General features: G+C 43.0%; 1 protein-coding gene across 2 annotated transcripts in view; it reads right to left on the bottom strand.

The window, feature by feature from the left end:
- Nucleotides 1-17,355, bottom strand: part of MMRN1 (multimerin 1) — an 82,891-nt gene extending 65,536 nt beyond the window's left edge. The window contains exon 1 of one of the 2 annotated variants that reach the window (XM_034440482.3): nucleotides 16,432-17,355. In XM_034440482.3, the coding sequence (XP_034296373.2) occupies nucleotides 16,432-17,027 (596 nt within the window). In that variant the 5' untranslated portion in view covers nucleotides 17,028-17,355. The remainder of the gene's footprint in view (nucleotides 1-16,431) is intronic. The other variant, XM_034440483.3, reaches the window with a different exon arrangement.
- Between the last annotated feature and the right edge of the window lie 3,486 nt (nucleotides 17,356-20,841).

The following is a 20,841-nucleotide window of genomic DNA, read 5'->3' as shown; positions in this document are numbered from 1 at the left end:
CCAGGACCTTAGCCTAGTTTAGGGTCCTGGCATAGCTTAGCAGTCAGTTTGGTAGCTACTTATCTGCCATGACCTTGCTTATCTTGGAAGACCATGTGAGTTTAGCCATGTGTTGATACGCGATACTCCATGGGTTCATGGAGAAGAATAAGGAAGCATGCATGATGATGTCAAGATAGAAATCCTGTAAAATCGGGATGCAAATACATAAGGATCAGCGGTGGGTTTCACATTTTGTTACCACTGGTTCATCCCGCCCGCTCCCGCTCACTTCATGCACACGTTCGTCTTCTGCATATGCGACCGGTCTTCCACGCATGTGCTTTGCTCACTCGCGCGCCTTCCGTGCATGAGCCCGGCCTCAAAAAAGTTCCTAAATAGGATGGCATAGAGCCAGGGGGGCGGGGGGGAGCACCCATGATTTCCGCTACCAGTTCAGCTGAACTGGTCTGAACCGGCTGAATACTACCTCTCATAAGGATGATATTTGTGTCATGGTGTCACTGCACAAACAGCATCTTTTTTTATATATAATCTTGATTTGCTGGGGGTGTCCATACATTAAGCATAGTGATAGACCAAACTTTTTTTTTTTTTAAAGGGCAAAAGTAATGAGCAATCAAGCAGGAAAAAATGCAAGGATTAAAAAAAATACTTAGAAAGTATTCATATACATACATACATGTTTCTATGTATGTAGCTGGCATCATGTACCGGAATATCTGCACAGTGTATGGGCCAGATCATGGGTTCCCAATCCCCGGTCCATGGACCAGCATTGGGCAGTGGCATACCAGAAACCAGGCCACACAAACAAGTGGATCAGGGGTGGGTTCTACTTATCTTTACTACCGGTTTGTAGCGGGGCCACACATGCTCTCTCTCTCTTCTGCGCGTGCGCAGAAGCGTTTAGATGACGTTGGGGTCAGTGGGCGGAGCCTCCCACCAGTTTTACTACTGGTTCTATAGAACCGGTGCAAACCGGGGGCAACCCACCACTGAAGCGGAGTCCCATCCATGGGATGCAGGCAGCATGCGAAACCGTACCACCACCCCCTGGTCCACGTAAAAACCTCTCTCCACGGTCCCTGGTGCCCAAAAGGTTGAGGATCTCTGGACTAAATCCTCCCAAGTCCAGACAGGAGACTCCACAAACAGTCAGAGAGAATCAGAAGGCTAAGATCTTGTGGGACTTCTAGATCCAGATAGATAGGAAGGTAGTAGCCTATAATCCAGGCATTGTGATAATAAGCGAGAAGTCAGTGGTGATGATAGATGCCCCTTAGAGACACTCTGAGAGATTCTTGGGTTCTATGACTCATAAACTGAAACAATGGCTCCAACAATCCCAAGAACAATGTCAGAGCTCTCTATTCAGAAGAATGCAGTGCTAAGAACAATTAAAAGAAATGTGTTTAAATATTAGTAGCTCGGGTTGGTAGTTATGTTATTGGTTTGAGCTCTGAGCTTGGCAATTTGGTTGCAGATGTATCGTCCCCATTCAAGGAGACATCCAAAGCGCACTGAACAGTAGTGGGATTCAAATCCCAGTGCTACCGGTTCTCTATTGGGAGCGTGCACAGATTCTGCGCATGCGCAGAGTGTTTTTGATAATGTCTGGGCAGGTGGGCGGAGCCTCCTGCCACCGCCGCTATCAGTTCATCTGAACCGGGGAGAACTGGTAGCAACCCACCCCTGGCACTGAAGATATCTCCTCGAAGGGGGACGAAATGTTTGGCAGCCAAATTGCCAAGCTCAAAGCTCAAACCAACAACGTAACAGCTAAAGAGCCAGTTTAGTGGTTAAGGCACTAGGCCAGAAAGCAGGAGACCATGTATTCAAGTCCCACCTTAGTCATGAGAGCCAACTTTGGGCCAGTCTGTCAGCCCAATCCACCTTGGGTTGTTATTCTGGGGGAAAATAGGAGGAGGAAGAAATATTGTGTGTTCCACTGCTTTGAGTTATTTGTAAAAATAATAAAGGCAGGATATAGGCAAGCAAGAAAGCAAAGCAAGCAAGAAAAAAAGAAGAAGATATTGTGCAGAATCCTCAAACTTCCAGGCCTCTGGCAGAGGATCTTAGATTGAAAAAGACCTTTTCACAGGTCTACCAAGTCTATACAAATTTCTTAATTTTTAATACCGGTAGTCCTCAACTTATGTCCATACTTGAGCCCAAGATTTATGTTGCTAAACAAGACATTTTGTTAAGTGAGGTTTGCCCCATTTTACGACCTTTCTTGGCCCCGATTGTTAAGTGATTCCCGGCAGTTATTAAATTAGGAACACGATTGTTAAGTAAATCTTGTTTCCCCATTGATTTTGCTTTCCAGGAGATCGCAATAGGGGATCACATGATCCTGGGAGCCCGCAACCGTCATACGTGTGGATTGGTGGCCAACTATCTGAAATGTTGATCACGTGACCCTGAGGTCCTCAGTTTGAGAAATGATCATAAGTCACCTTTTTCAATGATGTTATAACTTTGAACAGTTACTAAATGAACTGTTGTAAGTCGAGGACTACCTGTACATAATTCTACTGATACATAGAAATCACCTATACTCTTTTTGGGGTCCTCAGTCATTTTTAACAATGTAAAGGGGTCCTGAGGCTGACACCAATATGTTTGAGAAATGCTGATCTAGAAAGTTCTAGGGAATATTGACTTCTAATCTAGTCAGAAGGCCAAATGCGAATAAAATGTGAATAAAAAGATAAATGAAAGCTTCTTCATGACTTTTTGCCCAATGTTAACACTCTTTCGGTCAGTGTTATTTCCCACAGCCCTTAGTATAATTGATTCATAAATCAATTGTTTTCCACTGCGCAGCAAATAACAAAAAGAAAATTAAATTCCAATGTCTGCAACCTCTTATGTATCCTGGGGGGCAATGGACAATAATACCACACTGCAATTAATAATTTAAAGAGCGTTACGTAAGGTTCAAATTTTCCTTTTAAAAATGTTCGGCCACCATGAATTATTAATTGGGCCCTGCCACCGGAAATGATACCGCGTGCCACTTTGATCACAACCCTTTGATTAACGTCATGCCGTTTTAGGAGTGTATCGTATCATCCACGCATTGCTTTTACAGTCGGTTGTGGAAGACTTGGGGAAGCAGATTTAAAATGGAACTTTTGTTGAAATCTAATTCATTCCACGCATACTGGAACTCTAAAACATTGCCTCAGCGGTATGATAAAGATCATTAAGCAGAGCCGAAAAATTAAAAGACCGTTTAAATGAGTGAAAATGTATGAGCCTCTAGGATGTAACTGTTGTGCTGTATGTACAGTACGTATATATACAGAACAGGCCCCAAAGCTAATATAGGAACACCAGGATATACATTCTTCTAGTCCCTAAGGCCACATGTCCAAATGATGCATGTGCTTAGCATAATGGTTGCCTGGTTACCAAGGTACCAGGGAGAATGATTCCGTTCCTTTCCATCAGGCCCATTTCTGACCTCATTACTGAAAATTTAGAGGTCATAGTTGAAGTTCCATTACCCAAGTTCCTGCCTACACTCTTTGGGCAATGACCAGATTCCTCACTATGCTTCTTTTTCTTTGTTTGTTCATTTCTAAATACCCTGAAGGTTGGCATGTAGTAAAGTTAGCCTGTTCCTCCAGTTTCATTGTGAAACAAAATACAGTCACTAAGAGCTTGGAGACATTTTTTTAAAAATTTAATGCCAGAGGCCCATTTGGTTTTGAAGAGAAGGAAGGAGGGAAGGGAAGGAGGGAAGGAAGGAAGGAAGGAAGGAAGGAAGGAAGGAAGGAAGGAAGGAAGGAGCAAGGGAGAGAGGGAAGGAGAGAAGGAAGGAAGGGGAGAGGGAAGGAGGGAGAGAAGGAGGGAGGGAAGGAAGAAAGGAGGGAAGGAAGGAAGGAGCAAGGGAGAGAGGGAAGGAAGGAGGGAGGGAGGAAGGAAGGAAGGAAGGAAGGAAGGAAGGAAGGAAGGAAGGAAGGAAGGAAGGAAGGAAGGAAGGAAGGAAGGAAGTCCCCAAAGTAGGCACCTTCCAAATATGTGAATTTTACACCCAGTATCTCCCAAACAGTTTCTGAGGTATAAATGTAGTATATAGTATGTTGTATTTCTGTTCTTCTTTCCTGAGCTACAAAGTCCTATTCAGTCCGAAAATTTCACTTAAGTATTGCTTTATGTCACATTGATTCTCCAGAGCCTGTTCTCACTTCTAAATCAAGTTAAGATTCTCAGATTCTTTATTCATCAGATTCTTTCTGTTCATCCAGAGGCTCTCTGCTTGTAGTGTTCTTGCGAATAACGTATTACTGTATAAAAGATAAGTTTATTTCAGCTCTGAAATATCATACATTCGGTTGAGCTTCGTGCGCATAAAAGCACGACTTATGGTCTCAAGATCAATTCTAAATTAAAAGGATGTTGTTTGACAACATAAGGAGATTTATCAAACACAGGGCCTTTCCAAAGCAAAATTAACAAGAGTCTTAGCTACATAGTACAGGAAGTTCTTAACTTACAACTACAATTGAGCCCAACATTTCTGTTTTTAAGTGACACATTTGTTAAGTGAGGTTTGCCCCATTTTATGACCTTTCTCACCACAGTTGTTAAGTGAATCACCACAGTTGATAAGTTAGTAACATGGTTATTAAGTGAATCTGGCTTTCTCGTTGATTTTGATTTTCGAATGGTTGTAAATGTGTGACCTTGGGACACAGCAACGGTCATAAGTGTGAGTCAGTTGCCAAGCTGACTGAATTTTGATCACACACTTTTTTCAGGGCTGTTCTAACTTTGAATGGTCACTAAATAGATTTTATCTAGAGATAACTAATGCCTCCTATGGATGAATGAGAGGGACGTGGTGGCTCAGTGGTTAAGATGCTGAGCTTGTCGATCGAAAGGTCGGCAGTTCAGCGGTTCAAATCTCTAGTGCCACGTAATGGAGTGAGCTCTCGTTACTTGTCCCATCTTCTGCCAACCTAGCAGTTCGAAAGCATGTAAAAAATGCAAGTAGAAAAATAGGGACCACCTTTGGTGGGAAGATAAGAGCATTCTGTGCACCTTTGGCATTTAGTCATGCTGGCCACATGACCACGGAGACGTCTTTGGACAGCACTAGCTCTTCGGCTTTGAAACGGAGATGAGCACCACCCCCTAGAGTCGGGAATGACTAGCACATATGTGTGAGGGAAATCTTTACCTTATGGATGAATAATCATGTATAAAGCATAATTAGAGGCTTAAAAATATGGATTTTCATGATTGGCCTGTTTCGCACAATCCAAAGCCATGCTTTTCTTCTCAAAAATAGTCCTACAGTGCCGTGTGGCATGACTAATCAGGGAAAATAATATCTGTTTTCTTCCGGAATGGAGGCCCTGACATTATGTACTACTCATTTCAGGCAGGTACTTGTCTATCATCACTGGTTTCCTTTGTCACATGGAGCTTCTGTAATCTTTGGATAGGGAATGATCTGACGCTTCTGTCCAGCCTGTACTTTTCCTCCTGCTTGCTTGTTTGACCTTAGGAAATATGTATTTATTATTTCATTTACGAGGCTTATATTGCTGCTCCAACTGTAACTAACTCTGAGTAGTCTGCATGTTCTATTCTATAAAATACGATTTCAAAGGGTCCCAAAATTCAAAGAAGTTACATGCAACACACAGTCCTATGCCAAGGACAATCAACAAATTTCAGTACGAACAGACAGACTACCTCTGTTCCTAAGGCCTGCAGGGAAAAAAAAAATAGCAATAGCACTTAGACTTATATACTGCTTCACAATGCTTTACAGCCCTCTCTAAGCGGTTTACGGAGTCAGCATATTGCCCCCAACAATCTGGATCCTCATTTTATGACCTCGGAAGGATGGAAGGCTGAGTCAACCTAGAGCCAGTAAGAATCGAACTGCCGAACTGCTGACAGCTGGCAGTCAGCAGAAGTAGCCTGCAATATTGCATTCTAACCACTGCGCCGCCATGGCTCAAACAAAGTTTAATAATCTTTCTAAAAGCCAGTAAATTTGCCTTCAAAAAAAGCCTCTGGAGCCTGGAGAGGGGAAACAAACAAACACACACACACACACACACACACACCCCGCCGTGGTGCAGGTGACCGACTAGGCCACGCCCACCATGCCCACCCAGCAACGGGGCAGTGAACCCGTTGCTAAAGGATCTGAAGCCCACCCCTGCATTTAACTAGAGGAGCCCCTTTTAAGAATGTGCATCAAGCAGTGGCAGAAAAGAGGGGTAAGAATGAAGGTGATGGCTGAAGATACATGAACGTCCCCTCTCCCAATCTCCACAGAGGTTGATAGCAATCTAAGAAGCTCCTTTTACGCCTTCAGGTCTGTAACATTCAATTCATCGTGAAACAAGTTAGTAGAACTTCAAATCCTTGATCTGAAAATTGCTATTTATAAAGCTTTCATTGTTCAAAGGCTGCTTTACAGGAAATACAGAAAGTGGTTTTTAAAATGTCTTCCTTGGCTATCTGCTTTGGTTTTGTTTTTTTAAATGTCCTTCTGTGCATTCATTGTCTACCTCCGAGGTATTATTTAAGCAAATCAGTTAGATATGGTGTATTTTATGTGGCGCATAGACAAGTGGATTCAAGCATACCCTGAAAATCATCTGTCTTGCCTTACAACTAACTTGTGTATAGAAAAAAATATATACTTCACACAGGAGTGTTTCTCAAGACTCGCGGCTTATACAATAATTAAAAAATTGTAAGAATTCAGGAAGCTTTGCTAACAGAATAGAATAGCAGAGTTAGAAGGAACCTTGGAGGTCTTCTAGTCCAACCCCCTGCTTAGGCAGGAAACTACACCACTTCAGACAATGGTTATCCAACATCTTCTTAAAAACTTCCAGTGTTAGAACATTCACAACTTCTGGAGGCAAGTTGTTCCATTGATTATTTATTTATTTATTGGTTCGATTTATATGCCGCCCTTCTCCGGAGACTCAGGGTGGCTTACAATGCGTTAAGCAATAGCCTTCATACTTTTGTATATACCTGCTTAGTAGGGCTTTCGGCCCTCCCTAAGTGGTGTTCTTTTTTATACAAAGTCAGCTTATTGCCCCCACAATCCGGGTCCTCATTTTACCTACCTCGGAAGGATGGAAGGCTGAGTCAACCTTGAGCCTCATGAGATTTGAACTTGCAGTAATTGCAGGCAGTTGGTGCTATTTAACAGCACTTTAGTCTGCTGCGCCACCAAGGCTCTTAATTGTTCTAACTGCCTGGAAATTTCTCCTTAGTTCTCAGTTGCTTCTCTCCTTGATTAGTTTCCACCCATTACTTCTTGTCCTGCCCTCAGGTGCTTTGGAGAATAGCTTGACCCTCTTCTTTGTGGCAATCCCTGAGATATTGGAAGACTGGTATCATGTCTCCCCTAGTCCTTCTTTTCATTAAAATAGACATACCCAATTCCAGCAACCGTTCTTTATGTGTTTTAGCCTCCCGTCCCCTAATCATCTTTGTTGCTCTTCTCTGCACTCTTTCTAAAGTCTCCACATCTTTTTTACATCATGTCGACCAAAACTGAATGCAGGAATAAGGAAGCAGAAGAGAAAGGAAAAATTAAGGCCACATTTCTAGATAGAAGAGCAGTTTTTTCAGAACAGAGAAATTTTTGGTCAGAGCTGCCAACGGGGAGGACAAATATTTGTATATCACAGTGGGAAGAATCTTATAATAAATTCATTTCAACAGGAAAAGAAATTCTGTGTGAGAGGAAAGCATTACATTCTTTGATGCTGTTTCCCACTCTCTTCCAACAATCCCCACTATATTGCTGTACAGTGATACCCCGTAATCTTCACAGCATGAAGGAGGTTGGGAAAACCTGTAGTGAAATTTAGTTCTTTGGATTTTTTAATAAACTCCTGTGTATGTTGTCAGCAATTAACATGTTTATTTATAGCTGACGAATAACAGTTGCAGGTTATATAACTGCCTCCTTTCTAAGGTGGTAGATGCAAAAAAGAATATTCCTTTAAGAAGGAAGGAAGGAAGGAAGGAAGGAAGGAAGGAAGGAAGGAAGGAAGGAAGGAAGGAAGGAAGGAAGGAAGGAAGGAAGGAAGGAAACAGGAGGAAGGGAGGGAGGGAGGAAGGAAGGGGGAGAGAGGGAGGAAGAAAGGAAGGAAGCAAGAGGAAGGGAGGGAGGGAGGGAGGAAAGGAGGAAGGAAGGAAGGAAGGAAGGAAGGAAGCAGGAGGAAGGGAGGAAGGAAAGAAGGGAGGGGGAGGGAGGGAGGGAGGGAGGAAAAAAGGAGGGAGGGAGGGAGGGAGGGAAGGAAGGGAGGAGGAAGGGAGGGAGGGAGGGAGGAAGGAAGGAAGCAGGAGGAAGGGAGGAAGGAAAGAAGGGAGGGGGAGGGAGGGAGGAGGGAGGAGGGAGGGAGGGAAGGAAGGAAGGAAGCAGGAGGGAGGGAGGGAGGAAGGGGGAGGAAGGAATGAAGGGGGAGGGAGGGAGGAAGGAGGGAGGGAGGGAGGGAAGGAAGGGAGGGAGGGAGGAGGGAGGGAAGGAAGAAGGAAGCAGGAGGGAGGGAGGGAGGGAGGGAGGAAGGGGGAGGAAGGAAGGAATGGGGAGGGAGAAGGGAGGGAGGGAGGGAGGGAGGGAGGGAGGGAGGGAAGGAAGGAAGGAAGGAAGGAAGGAAGGAAGGAAGGAAGGAAGGAAGGAAGGAAGGAAGGAAGGAAGGAAGGAAACCCTGAACCAATGGCACAGTATAGTTCTGAGGTTTCCAAACTCCAGTATTATATTTTTTGGTCCCTAGCTCATAACCATTTTTAAGACCATGTTGTAAACTAAAGTCAAGTGTTTTCTGGTTCCTCTTATTCAATTTATGGCTCTAATATAAAGTTAGCCGGCAGCCAATTGCTATTATTTCAGTCTGAATGGGAATGATAAAGCAAGGGGGAAGGGGGATGAGACAACTAAGAGTTTTAGCGCTCTTACAATTGGTACAGATTGTCTCTGTGAATACCATCTGAACAAACAGCTTAATTCTGCCCAGAGTCGTTATCTGTACTATTCAACCAATTGCATTCCAAAAATTAAAAATCCAGAAGGTTAAAGGAGAATTATTTATATCTTTTACAAACAGCAAGTAGCAGCATACTATACCTTAAACTCCCCAAACCTATGAATATTCATCATGAAAATTACTTTGTGTTTAGTATTACTTATTCAATGGTTTGTTTGCTTGTTTTGGCTTCCATGCTTAGTATGCTGTCTCTTGACAGTTATAATAATAAAAATAAATGTAAAATAAAGACATTAAAAAACAAAATAGCAATTAATATCAATGAAAACAAGTACCGCACGTAAAGTTATATAAAAATTAACAATTCAAAAAAAAATGTGCAAACGTGGTGGAATTTGGCACTGAGTTAAAGGGAGGAGTGAAACAACTGAGTAGCCTTGAGTCTACTGTTGTGGAGGAAGAGGCTGAAATATTTACCTTGTAGTCATGCAATGTGTATTTTAGCCTGGCAAGATTCCTGTCTATAGGTAAGGAAGAGGAAACATATCACTCAGATCAGCTGCTCATTGTGTTGTTTCTGATTCCTTGCACCTGACATCAAAAGTGTTTCGAGGGCTTTTCTACAATACAAGAAGATATTCCAACCAGTTGGGACAGCAACAGAGAAGGTCCCATCTCCAAGTCCTTGGTAGATAAGCTGTAGCAGCTAAGGATGAACCTCCTCAGAAGTCCTGAGGCAAGAGGGAGGGTCTTGTCTCTTTTGTATGAGAGTTCATGACTAGGAAGACATGGTAGCAAGGTCAGCCAATGAATAGGCACAGCAACTAAATCAGCCAATGGGGACTGTTTGGATAGACATGGTAACAGGTCAGCCAATGGGGACTGTTTGGAAACTGAAACAGTTTTGGAGGCTGGGCGTGGCTCAGCTCTGAGCGTGTAAAAAAATTCCAAACTAGTCTGCTGAATAAAAACTGAAATTTTTATTCAAATATTTTTATTTTATTGAAATAAAAACTGAAATGCTCCTGGAACAAAAAATTCTTCTCTCCTCTGCTTATGTTTTGCTTGTAACTACTACCACGTTGGAGAATCTGCCATTGGTATTGTACATTTATTTCATGTGTTATTATGTATATAAAGAGAAGTTAATGAATCCTGCTGAATCAGTTACCTGTGTGTGCTTTCTGGATTTGATTTCTGCAACAAACAGTTTGTTGCAGAAATCAACAGTATAGAAAAAGGCATACTCTTGTGAAGTTTGGAAGTAGGCCATTGATGTTATGGTCTCACCTTGGGCATGAAAGCCAGCTGGGTTACTTCGGGTCAGTCACTCTTTCTTAGCCAAACCGACCCTCCAGGGTTGTTGTTTTGGACAAAATAGGAAGAGGAAGGAGTGTTGGGTATGTTCGTCACCTTGAATTACTCATAAAGTTATAAAGGTGGGACAAAAATCGAATACGTCGGATTATATATGGCAGTGAAATGAATCAGCAGCCAGTGCAGTACTTTAGTGTAACATTTTTATTGAGCTATAAGATAAAATAAGATACAAAATGCAAAAGTAAAAGGCGAAAGATTTATACGATCTGAAGAGAAACCAGTGGAAAGATTAGGAAAAAGAAAAGGAAGCATTGACTTCTGACACTCTCCGTTGCAGTAAAATAAGGCATTAACACCGAATCACAACTTTTTGTTTTTTCATAATAATATAAACTAGCCATTTCTATAAGTATCTATCAGTGTAATCGGTGAAACCAGGGGTGGGATTGAAAAATTTTAGCAACTGGTTCTCTGCCTGGTTGCTGGGTGGGCATGGCCATGAGGGTGTGGCCTACTCGGCCTCCTGCACCATGGCAGGGGGGGAATTTTCACCCTCCCCAGGCTCCCGAGGCTTTCCTCAAGCCTCCCCTGGGCTCCCGAGGCCCTCCGGAGGCCGGAAATGGGCCTGTTTCCAGATTTCTGGTACTTCTGGAAGGTCCATTTTTTGCCCTCCCTAGGCTCCGCATGGGCCCTGCACTTACCTCGCATCCAAAACGGGCCACTTGGAGACTCCTGGAAGGGGTGGGGTGGGGTGGGAGGGGCCAGCAATTACCGATTCGACAAACCAGATGTAAAATTAGCATCTGGTTCACCTGAACCTGGTCCGAACCAGCTGAATCCCACCCCTGGGTAAAACCCAAAATCAACGTTTCATTCTTTTCCACTTCAAGCATGAAGTTCAGAAGCGGTTTCCATGTGGAAACAAAAGTACTTATATTCTTTTCTTTAATCAAAATGGTCAATGTTGCCATTTCAGCCAACTCCATCAGCTTCTGCAGCCATTCGTCCATGGTAGGAATCCAAGTGTCCTTCCATTTTTGAGTGTACAATGGTCTTCCTGCGGTCAACATATATAGTGACAAAGCTCCAAAGTTTTTTCTCCAAGGGCAGTACTTGAAGCAAAGTGTAACAATTTATTCCAAGAGATTTTTTGCAGTCTTCTTGAGATCTGCAAAGTTTTGTTTGTGTGTGTGTGTGTGTGTAAAATTTATATTATTTTGATTTTGTTCCATAGGCAGATATATAAATTTATTATAATTAATAAGCTCAAGTTTCCATCTGTAGCGTGGCTCCATTCAAATACACTGTTCTACAGTCTTATCATCTCTAGCTTCTATCCCAATATTGAGTGAGAATAATGGGAAGTACCAGACGGGGGCGTCACATACTGTAACAACTGGTTCACCCAGCAACCGGAAATGTGAGAGAGTGAGCGCGCACAGTTGCTTTTCTCGCGCGTATGCCATCCACACATGTGTGCGGCATCACAAAACATTGCAATTAGCTCACATGCGCCTTCCTCGTATGCGTGCGGTGTCAAAAACACAGTGATATGGGATGGGATTGCACCTGGGCGGGGGGGCAGAGGCGGGCCCACCTTCAGTTTGCAACTACCGGTTCGTCCGAACCGGTCTGAACCGGTAGCAGCCCACTACTGGGAAGTACACATAGTCCTGAACTTACAACAGTTCGTTTAGTGTCCATTCAAAGTTATAATGGCACTGAAAAATGTGACTTATGACCATTTTTCAGTTACGACCCTTGCACAGTGTTAGGGCATGTCAAATTTTTCAACTTTCAATTTCCAAACATTAGGGGTGCTGAAAAGTTGTGACATGCCTTGAGGATTGTAAAGATAGCTTGGTTACTTTAATATAATTTAGGTGTGCTTGGTAAGCAACGACAAAAATATCATAATTTTTTAACTTTTTGTTTGTTTCATCAGGATCATGTGATCAAAATTCAGATGACTGATATTTAGGACCATTGCTGTGTCTCAAGGTCATGTGATTCCCTTTGGTGACCTTCTGACAAGCAAAATCCATGGGGAAGCCAGATTCACTTAACAACCGGGTTACTAACTTATGAACTGCAGTGATTCACTTAACACCTGCGGTGAGAAAGGTCATAAAATGGGGCAAAACCAGGGGTGAAATCCAGCAGATTCTGACAGGTTCTGAAGAACCAGTAGCGGAAATTTTGAGCAGTTCGGAGAACTGGCAAATACCACCTCTGGCTGGTCCCAGAGTGGGGTGGGAATGGAGATTTTGCAATATCCTTCCCCCAGGAGTGGGGTGGGAATGGAAATTTTGCAGTATCCTTCCCCTGCCATGCCCACCAAGCCACGCCCATCCAGCCACACCATGCCCATCAAGCTACGTCCACAGAACTGGTAGTAAAAAAAATTGGATTTCACCACTGGGCAAAACTCACTTAAGAAATGCCTCATTTTACAACAGAAATTTCAAACTCAATTGTGGTCATAAGTCGAGGAGTACCTGTATCAGACAAGCCATCTGGTGGCTGCTAAATTAAGAAGGCTGGGTAGAAAGATATTAGCAGCTTCTGTTTTTATCTGTCTTATACCAGTCTTTCTAAAAAAAACATATAGCTGTGAGGGAGAACCTATGGCATATGTGCCAGAGGTGGCATGCAGTGCCCTCTCTGATGGCACATGAGCCAACATCCCAGTTCAGCCCCGCTGTGCATGCACCTCCCTCCAGCCAGCTGGTCTTCGGAACTCTGCCGCACATGGCAGGGTGTAGGGTGTGTGTGTGGGAATGTGTGCATGCAGAGGGGGCGGGATACATGCAGGGGGCCATGCACGCATGCACGGGGCGCATGTGCAGGGGGCACGCGCATTGCATTTTGAGGGTTTGGGCACTTGGTCCGGAAAAGGTTAACCATCACTGACCTATAGCATCACAGCCTCTGAGTTTTATTTTAGTCAAAGGAAACAATGCCAGGACTGACTCTATGCAATCTACTCCCTGCAATGCATCTGAAGAAAAGTTTCCAATTATCTGGGATGTCAAACAGGCTTGTTAACCTTATGAAACTGTGAGCGATGTCATCATCAATTCCTCTTTTCTGTTCCCTCCATAGATTTTTGATCTCTCTTTTCTGATGAGACACTTCTGAAAAGCCGGTCGCCAAAGGAAGCAAGATGCACCAAAGGAGAAGGGACCGGACTGAGGGAATAAGCCATCTTTCTCTCCGTGGCATTAGGACATATTAAAGTTTGCCTAGTTTAAATAAGTCAAGGACATTTTGGAGGGTAGCCTTTCCCCATCTGGATCCATCCATCAAGAACTGGACCAATACACTGGAAAGAAAGTTGGTAACAGTTGATGGACATTTATGGAGTCAATTCAGCCTGTTCTTATATTCTTCAGGTAAATGCAGGTTTTCCAAAGGGAATATGTAGAAATTATCAGTTTACTCCTGCAGAGGTGGGTTCTAAAAATTTTTACTACCGGTTCTGTGGGCATGGCTTATTTTGTGGGCGTGGCTTGATGGTCATGTGACAATTCTTTAGGATTTAGCAGAGGTACTGTTCTACCAGGCTTTTAACTGCTTGCAGAGCTGTACCGATCTACCCATTTATTTTTTGCAGGCACTGATCTACTCATGTATTTTTGCAGGCACTGGGCTACTCATTTGTTTTCTTTTAACACTGATCAGCTGTAGGGCGGCCCTTTGAAGCCCCGCGGCAAGAGTTTAAACAGTTTTTTCCCCTCTAGCCATCAGCTGGGACTCAGGAGGCAGCAATAGATTGGGGGTGGAGCCAAATAAAAGGTAAGAATAACGCGGAGGTGGAGCGGGCATGGGGGGTGGGGGGTGGGGGGGCGGGGGGGCGGGGGGGCAGAACTGGTTCAGTGACGTCATATCGTCACCGCTACCGGCTTGGGAGAACCGGACCGAACCGGGAAGAACCCACCACTGTACTCCTGACAACAACTGGTACAGTGGTGGGTTTCAAAAATTTTTACTACTGGTTCTGTGGGAGTGGCTTAGTGGGTGTGGCATTGCTTGGTAGGCGTGGCAGGGGAAGGATACTGTAAAATCTCCATTCCCACCCCACTCCAGGGGAAGGTTACTGCAAAATCCCCATTTCCTCCCAATCAGCTGGGACTTGGGAGGCAGAGAATAGATGGGGGCGGGGCCAGTCAGAATTTTTACTACCGGTTCTCTGAACTACTCAAAATTTCCGCTACTGGTTCTCCAGAACTGGTTAGAACCTGCTGAAACCCACCTCTGAACTGGTTGCGTAGCTGTTATACTGGAATTTAATTGCAGCATTTTAAATGATGGCTTGCCCCAAACAATGGATTGATTTTCTCTCTCTCTTTCTCTCTCCCTCCCTCCCTTTCCCTCTCTCCCTCTCTGTCTCTCTCTCTCTCTTTGCCAATGTCAATGTCAATGCTGTATGGATCTTCAAAAGAGCATTTTGCTTTCTTGATGTAGCCCATTAAAATGAAGCAAAATACAGCCATAATGATGCTTTGCCTGGTTTATTTTTAGTAATTTACTTTTTTTTTTTTTTTGCATTTCTTGACTCTGGGTGGCTCAAAGCAATATTGCGTCAATCAAATTTTCTTGCAATAAAATCAATATAAAAACTACAGTGTGGGACCACGTAGTCATTTGACAGCAAAAAGACAAACTGATAACCTCCAGAGCCAAAATAGCAGCCAGCATTCCTTCGATTTATCCTCCAAAGACTTGGCCAAAAGAGCCATGAGCCACTTTTTCCCAGCAATAGCTTCACGGACATGCCTTACTGAAGTTGCTCACCTTTAGTTACAAAGCAATAATATGCTATCTGCAGCCATGGTTTCCTAAACGGCTATTAAAACTGTTTAAAATAAATATTTTATGTTTATTATTTTTTTACTTTAATAAAAGACCAGGACGTTTCGCATTGCAGACAACCTAGAAATCCTACATGCAGTTTGCTGTACTTTTTGCAAGATCAGTGCAATTTAAATAACCGAAACCGTCTGACATGATAGCAGTGTTCCAGTATTTGAGGGGCTGCCACAAAGAAGGGGAGGGGTCAAATCATTCTGCTAAACAAATAACTCCCTCAAACTATTCACATTAGGCTGCATTACTATTACTATTAGTCTTCTCATCGTTCCCATCACCCATCTCCTCCCATTTATGACTGCATGACTGTAACTTTGTTACTTGTATCCTTACGATTTATATTGATATTGTTTCCTAGTATGATTTGATTGCTTATTGTACCCTATGACTATCATTAAGTGTTGTACCTTATGATTCTTGACGAATGTATCTTGTCTTTTATGTACACTGAGAGCATATGCACCGAAGACAAATTCCTTGTGTGTCCAATCACACTTGGCCAATAAAGAATTCTATTCCATTCGATTCGATTCTATTCGATTTGATTCGAGTCGAGTCGAGTCGAGTCGAGTCTAGTCTACTCTAGTCTACTCTAGTCTAGTCTAGTTCAGTCCATTCCATTCCATTCCATTCCATTCCATTCCATTCCATTCCATTCCATTCCATTCTATTCTATTCTATTCTATTCTATTCTATTCTATTCTATTCTATTCTATTCTATTCTATTCTATTCTTCTCCAAAGCACCAGAAGGCAGGACAAGAAATAATGATTGGAAACTAATCAAAGAGAAAAGCAACCTGGAATTAAGGAGAAACTTCCTGACAATGAGGACAATTAACCAGTGGAATAGCTTGCCTTCAGAAATGGCGGGTTCTCCATCACTGGAGGTTTTTAAGAAGAGACTGAACAGTCACTTGTCTCGAGATGGTATTGGGTGTCCTACTTAAACAGGGGGCTGGACTAGAAGACCTCCAAGGTCCCTTCCAGCTCTATTCTAATTCTATCTGTGACCAACTTATCCAAAATTGCTTTCCCCATCCTCACTGCAGTGCCTAGTTCAACACAGTTATACCTTTCTACCTGTGACTCAGTTGGGTGGCTTCAGTCTATCAGCCATCTTTCTCATGACTTCTGCTCTTATTGAAGAACAGAAGGAAATTTGACCTGGGATTCTATAAAGAATGTGCCAGTCTTCCTAAGGAAAGAAAGAAAGAAAAAAATGCAGGTAATATGTTTCTGCTTACTTTCCCCTGGTAGTATCAAAGCTGGGGCTTCTGTTATCTTTAGCCTGCTGGCCGCTGTTGCTGCCGTAGCCTGATTGTCTGGAAGTTCTGCTCACAACTGGTTTTTTCGGTGTTTCCTTTTCAAGAGGACCCTTTCGGGGTTGGATCTGTGCTGAATGTCCTCCATCCTTAGGTAGGATCGATGTCTTGGCATTTGTAACACTACCATCACTGTCCTTTTCTCTGCTAGGAGTTTTAAGGCTGATGTTTTCTCCTTGCTGGGTTGTAACTGGGGTTGGTGAGCTTTGAATTTCCTCCTGGGTTGTAAAAGTGCTATGTTTTATGTCTCGTCCATCCTGTTTTATAGCCAGCACAGAAGTGGGATTCGCAGAAGAATTTGGTATCGATGATATTGCCTCCACACCTCCAAGGCTCTGAACTTCAGGAACAGCTGAGCCAGGATGACTTACTTCCACTTTGCTGGAATCCAAAGTCGTGACCAAGATCGGGTCTGTTGAATTGGCTTCTGCTCTGCTTCGTCCCAAGGTTAAGAAAAGCAATACTGAAAATATCTCCCACATTCTCTTGGCTTGCAAGAACCTCGGTATGTCTTTCATATCGTCCTCAGCAGAGGCCGTCTAAACTCTTTTGCTTTCTGCTGTTGCTTTCACTATGGATCTGAACCAAACGCCGGATTGCGAGGTTGTGTTTGCGGGAGAGAAAGGAAACAGGTTTTTGAGTATTTGAAAGTAGACTGAGGAAGCTCCGTTTCCTGTTTCTATGGGTTCCTCTGTGACCTGTGACCTCTTGGAGCGGTGGAAGCAAAATTCCTTAGAGGAAGATTATACCGATTGTCTTTGTTGAAGCTGGAGGAGAGGGAATGGCATAATGCGAACATGGAAATATGCTGTCAGTGAAATCAGTTCAAGGCAGATGGGTGTGGATGTTGAGTAACTTCCCTTTCACATTGAGTAGCTGCAGAGAACACGAGAGACCTGTCCAATGTCTCACTTGCATAACCATTCCATGATGTAAGTAAATCTCAAGTTACTTCTTCGTTACAGTTAGTCCTTGACTTATGACCATAAGCGAGTCCAACATTTCTGTTGCTAAGCAAGACAGTTGTTACGCGTCCTGTTTTACATTCTTCCTTGTGCCACAATTGTTAAGTGAATCCCTGCAGTTGTTAAGTTAGTAACATGGTTACTAGATTACTAGGTTACCCAATTCCCAAAGTTAAGTGAATCTGGCTTGTCCATTGATTTTGCATGTCAGAAGTTTGCAAAAGGTGATCACATGACCCTACGATAGCATGATCACATGACCCTATGACAGCAACTATCATAAATATAAGTTAGTTGCCAAGTTTCGTGGCATGAGGATGCTGCAACGATCATAAATACGAATAGCTGTCATAAGTCACTTTTTTCGATGTCATCGTAACTTTCAACAATCACTAAATGAACTGCTGTAAGTCAAAGACTACATGTAATCATTATCTGTGTTTGCTCTCAACACCATCATGGTCTATCTGTATCTATTCGTGTTTATATGTATATCTCAAAGCTCAATATGACTTTTAATATATTCCTCATATTCCTCTACATAATATTCCTACCACTACATAATATTCAATTCAATTTATTATTACAGAGACCAGAACAAAGAAAAGCACTCAGTATATATACACTTAAAAATTCTAGTATAAAATAATAAATAACATCTAAAATCTATAATAAAATCCAGTGTCAATTATACATGGTCTGACTCAGAGGTGGGTTTCAGCAGGTTCTGACCAGTTCTGGAGAACCAGTAGCGGAAATTTTGAGTAGTTCAGAGAACCGATAGCGGTTGGCGGTTGTGACGCATATTGTGATGCATATTTTGAGTGACTGGGAGCCGGAGCAGAGGGATGAAGAGCCACATGCGGCTCCAGAGCTGCGGGTTGCTGACCCCTGCTTTAGGATAAGGAACCATCCTAAAAATGTCTCACTGCTTTCATCTGCTCAAGTAAGATGATCCAAAAGACGCAAGTTGCTATACATCAAACACCTGCTTAGAATACCCATTGCGGCCACTGATCGTTCCCTATCCCCAATTTTTCCCTTAACTTACTTTCTCCACGAGACAGCAGAGGGAGCTTCCATTCCCTAGACAAAGTGTCACATTAACTTGAAGGAAGACCCAGAGAATGCATGTTCTCAGCATGCCTGATAGACCTGCAGCTTTAATTGCTACATCAATTTTTTTTTCTAAGGGAAGTTTCTGTTTCATGAAAATAGATGTGAGTCAAGCACATATTGTTTCAAGGGCAATTTACGTACCGCTGCAAAATACCTTCAGAATCATTTAGTAGTATTAAACTCAACAGTTCTGGGAAACTCCTCCATTTTGGGAAGACCAGATATATCTATCGTTGCTGTGCGCCAGGAAATGCTACCAGTTCAGACTGGTTCGCCAGAACTGATAGTAAAAAATGCTACCAATTTGGGCAAACTGGTATTTCCTTTTTGGGGGGGGGATTTATTTTTATTTTTAAACAAACAATTCATCATTAATCAATCAGTGTAGCATCTGGGTACAACAAATTTTGTGTCATCATATTCAACATTTATCATCATTTTCTTAGTACATATTTATCTTTCCGACAATAAGCTGTGCCACGTGAAATCCTACTTTCTAGAGAATCTAAATCGCGCAGCACAGCTGTTTTCTCCCCCCTCGCTGTTCTACTTACCTTTGCAGACTCAGAAAAGGCTTCTTAATCCTCCTTTTTCAGCACTGCACAACAGCGCCTCTAGTGTGCACGCAGGCACAGCACGTGTTTGGTGTGCACTGCACATGTGCACGCAAAGTGAACCGGTAGCAAAGCGAACCGGTAGCAGACTTCAGATCATTTCACCCCTGCTGTGCACACCATTTTTTATCTTGGATGCCCATCCCAAGGTAACAAGCATCTTCTGGTCACCACAAAGTGATGGGAGTGGCTGTATGCCTCTAGTTTAGCTTGTAGCACATCAACTAATTGTGACTGAAAGGTGGACATCTCTGAGTGGATGTGGGCAGCTGCTGAAACAAAATCCCATTTTCTCTGCTGTTAGTGCAAAGGTTCTTCACATTTCCGCAGCTGCCAGCATCTCATTAACAGCTCTTCTTGTGAAATGGGCAAGTCATAAACAACTAAGATTAGTCGGACGGGAGCTGCTGTGCTAACATGCGACTGTAACACTTAATCATACACCAAGCAGGACTGGTGACGATTGAACCAGATATTCTGAATCGCTTGTGTTTACATTGCTATGCTTTCTCTGTGTTTTGTAGCCTGTAATAGGCCTTCGCAGAAGGTAATTGCTACGGAGGTGATCAGAGCAGGGTGTTCCAGAAAGGGAAAAGGAGGGACTCATGAAACAGCAAAGTCAAAGCTGAGACCCATAGCTAATTCAGGGCAGCAGATCAACCTTTCTGGTCAAAATCAATTAGACATTGTTTCAAGAACATTTTACATGAGACCTGATAGCAGTCGTAGGCCTAGATTTAATTATAGAAAACAGGTGGAACGTATTCACCCAAGAGAAGGAAGGAGATACCACTGGCTTAATCATCTTCCATTGGAGGAAAGCCAATAATTTAACTTGAAATTCAGAAAAAAGTCAAAGGCATGGAATATATGGAGCATTTGTTAGGCATAGACAACAATCTGAGAGGCAGGACTGTGACACATGATTAGCGGCATAAAACTTTGTGAGCAGAAGCGATGCTGGTTTTTCGAAGTCTTGTTAGTGTTGGAAGAAATATCCATCTGGTTCAGTTCCAAGTGGGGAGAAAGACACTGGAAACATGGAGGCTGATTGGAAAGATAGTTTATTGATAAACAGGACCACATGGGTTTGAGATCATGGGTAGCTGACCATATGGAGTGGAGAGGATTATTTATACCCTCTCCTGGGCCTTGCCCTTGAGCTTCCTGTTCCTGTGCAAGAAATGTATTCTATTGATTGCTGTAGGGGTCACTGCTATCTTTGTAGGCTGTCTGAGTCCCAGGCTTGGTTGAAAGTTGCTTGGTTAAGCAATGAAGGGGCTTGTTGTGCCATGTGGTGAGCTCTGCTGTGGGATGGTAGTGGGCTAATCCTTTTATGTCCAGTGGTGTCATGTTTTAATCCATCCCCCTGGAGCTGAAGGTCTTTTGTCTTGTAGATAGGCTGGCCTAGTCCTGCTGGGTCTATCAAGAAAGGTGGGGGCTGCTTTCCAAGAGCATGTTTCTCCTTTAGGGAAATATAATATTCTGCCTTTTTAAAAATATTTTCCAAAATATTTCCTTCTTCTAGGAGAGGGGTAGGTGCTAATTTTCTACATTAGAAAACAATAAGGTCTTTCTATTAATGTCAACTGATGGGAAGTGACCAAAGGAAAAAAATCTAAGGGGATTAGCTT

This window comes from Pantherophis guttatus, chromosome 8, assembly GCF_059756535.1.
Source record: "Pantherophis guttatus breed Tessera chromosome 8, ASM5975653v1, whole genome shotgun sequence".
NCBI lineage: Eukaryota > Metazoa > Chordata > Lepidosauria > Squamata > Colubridae > Pantherophis > Pantherophis guttatus.
This window is presented reverse-complemented; position numbering and strand designations above follow the sequence as displayed.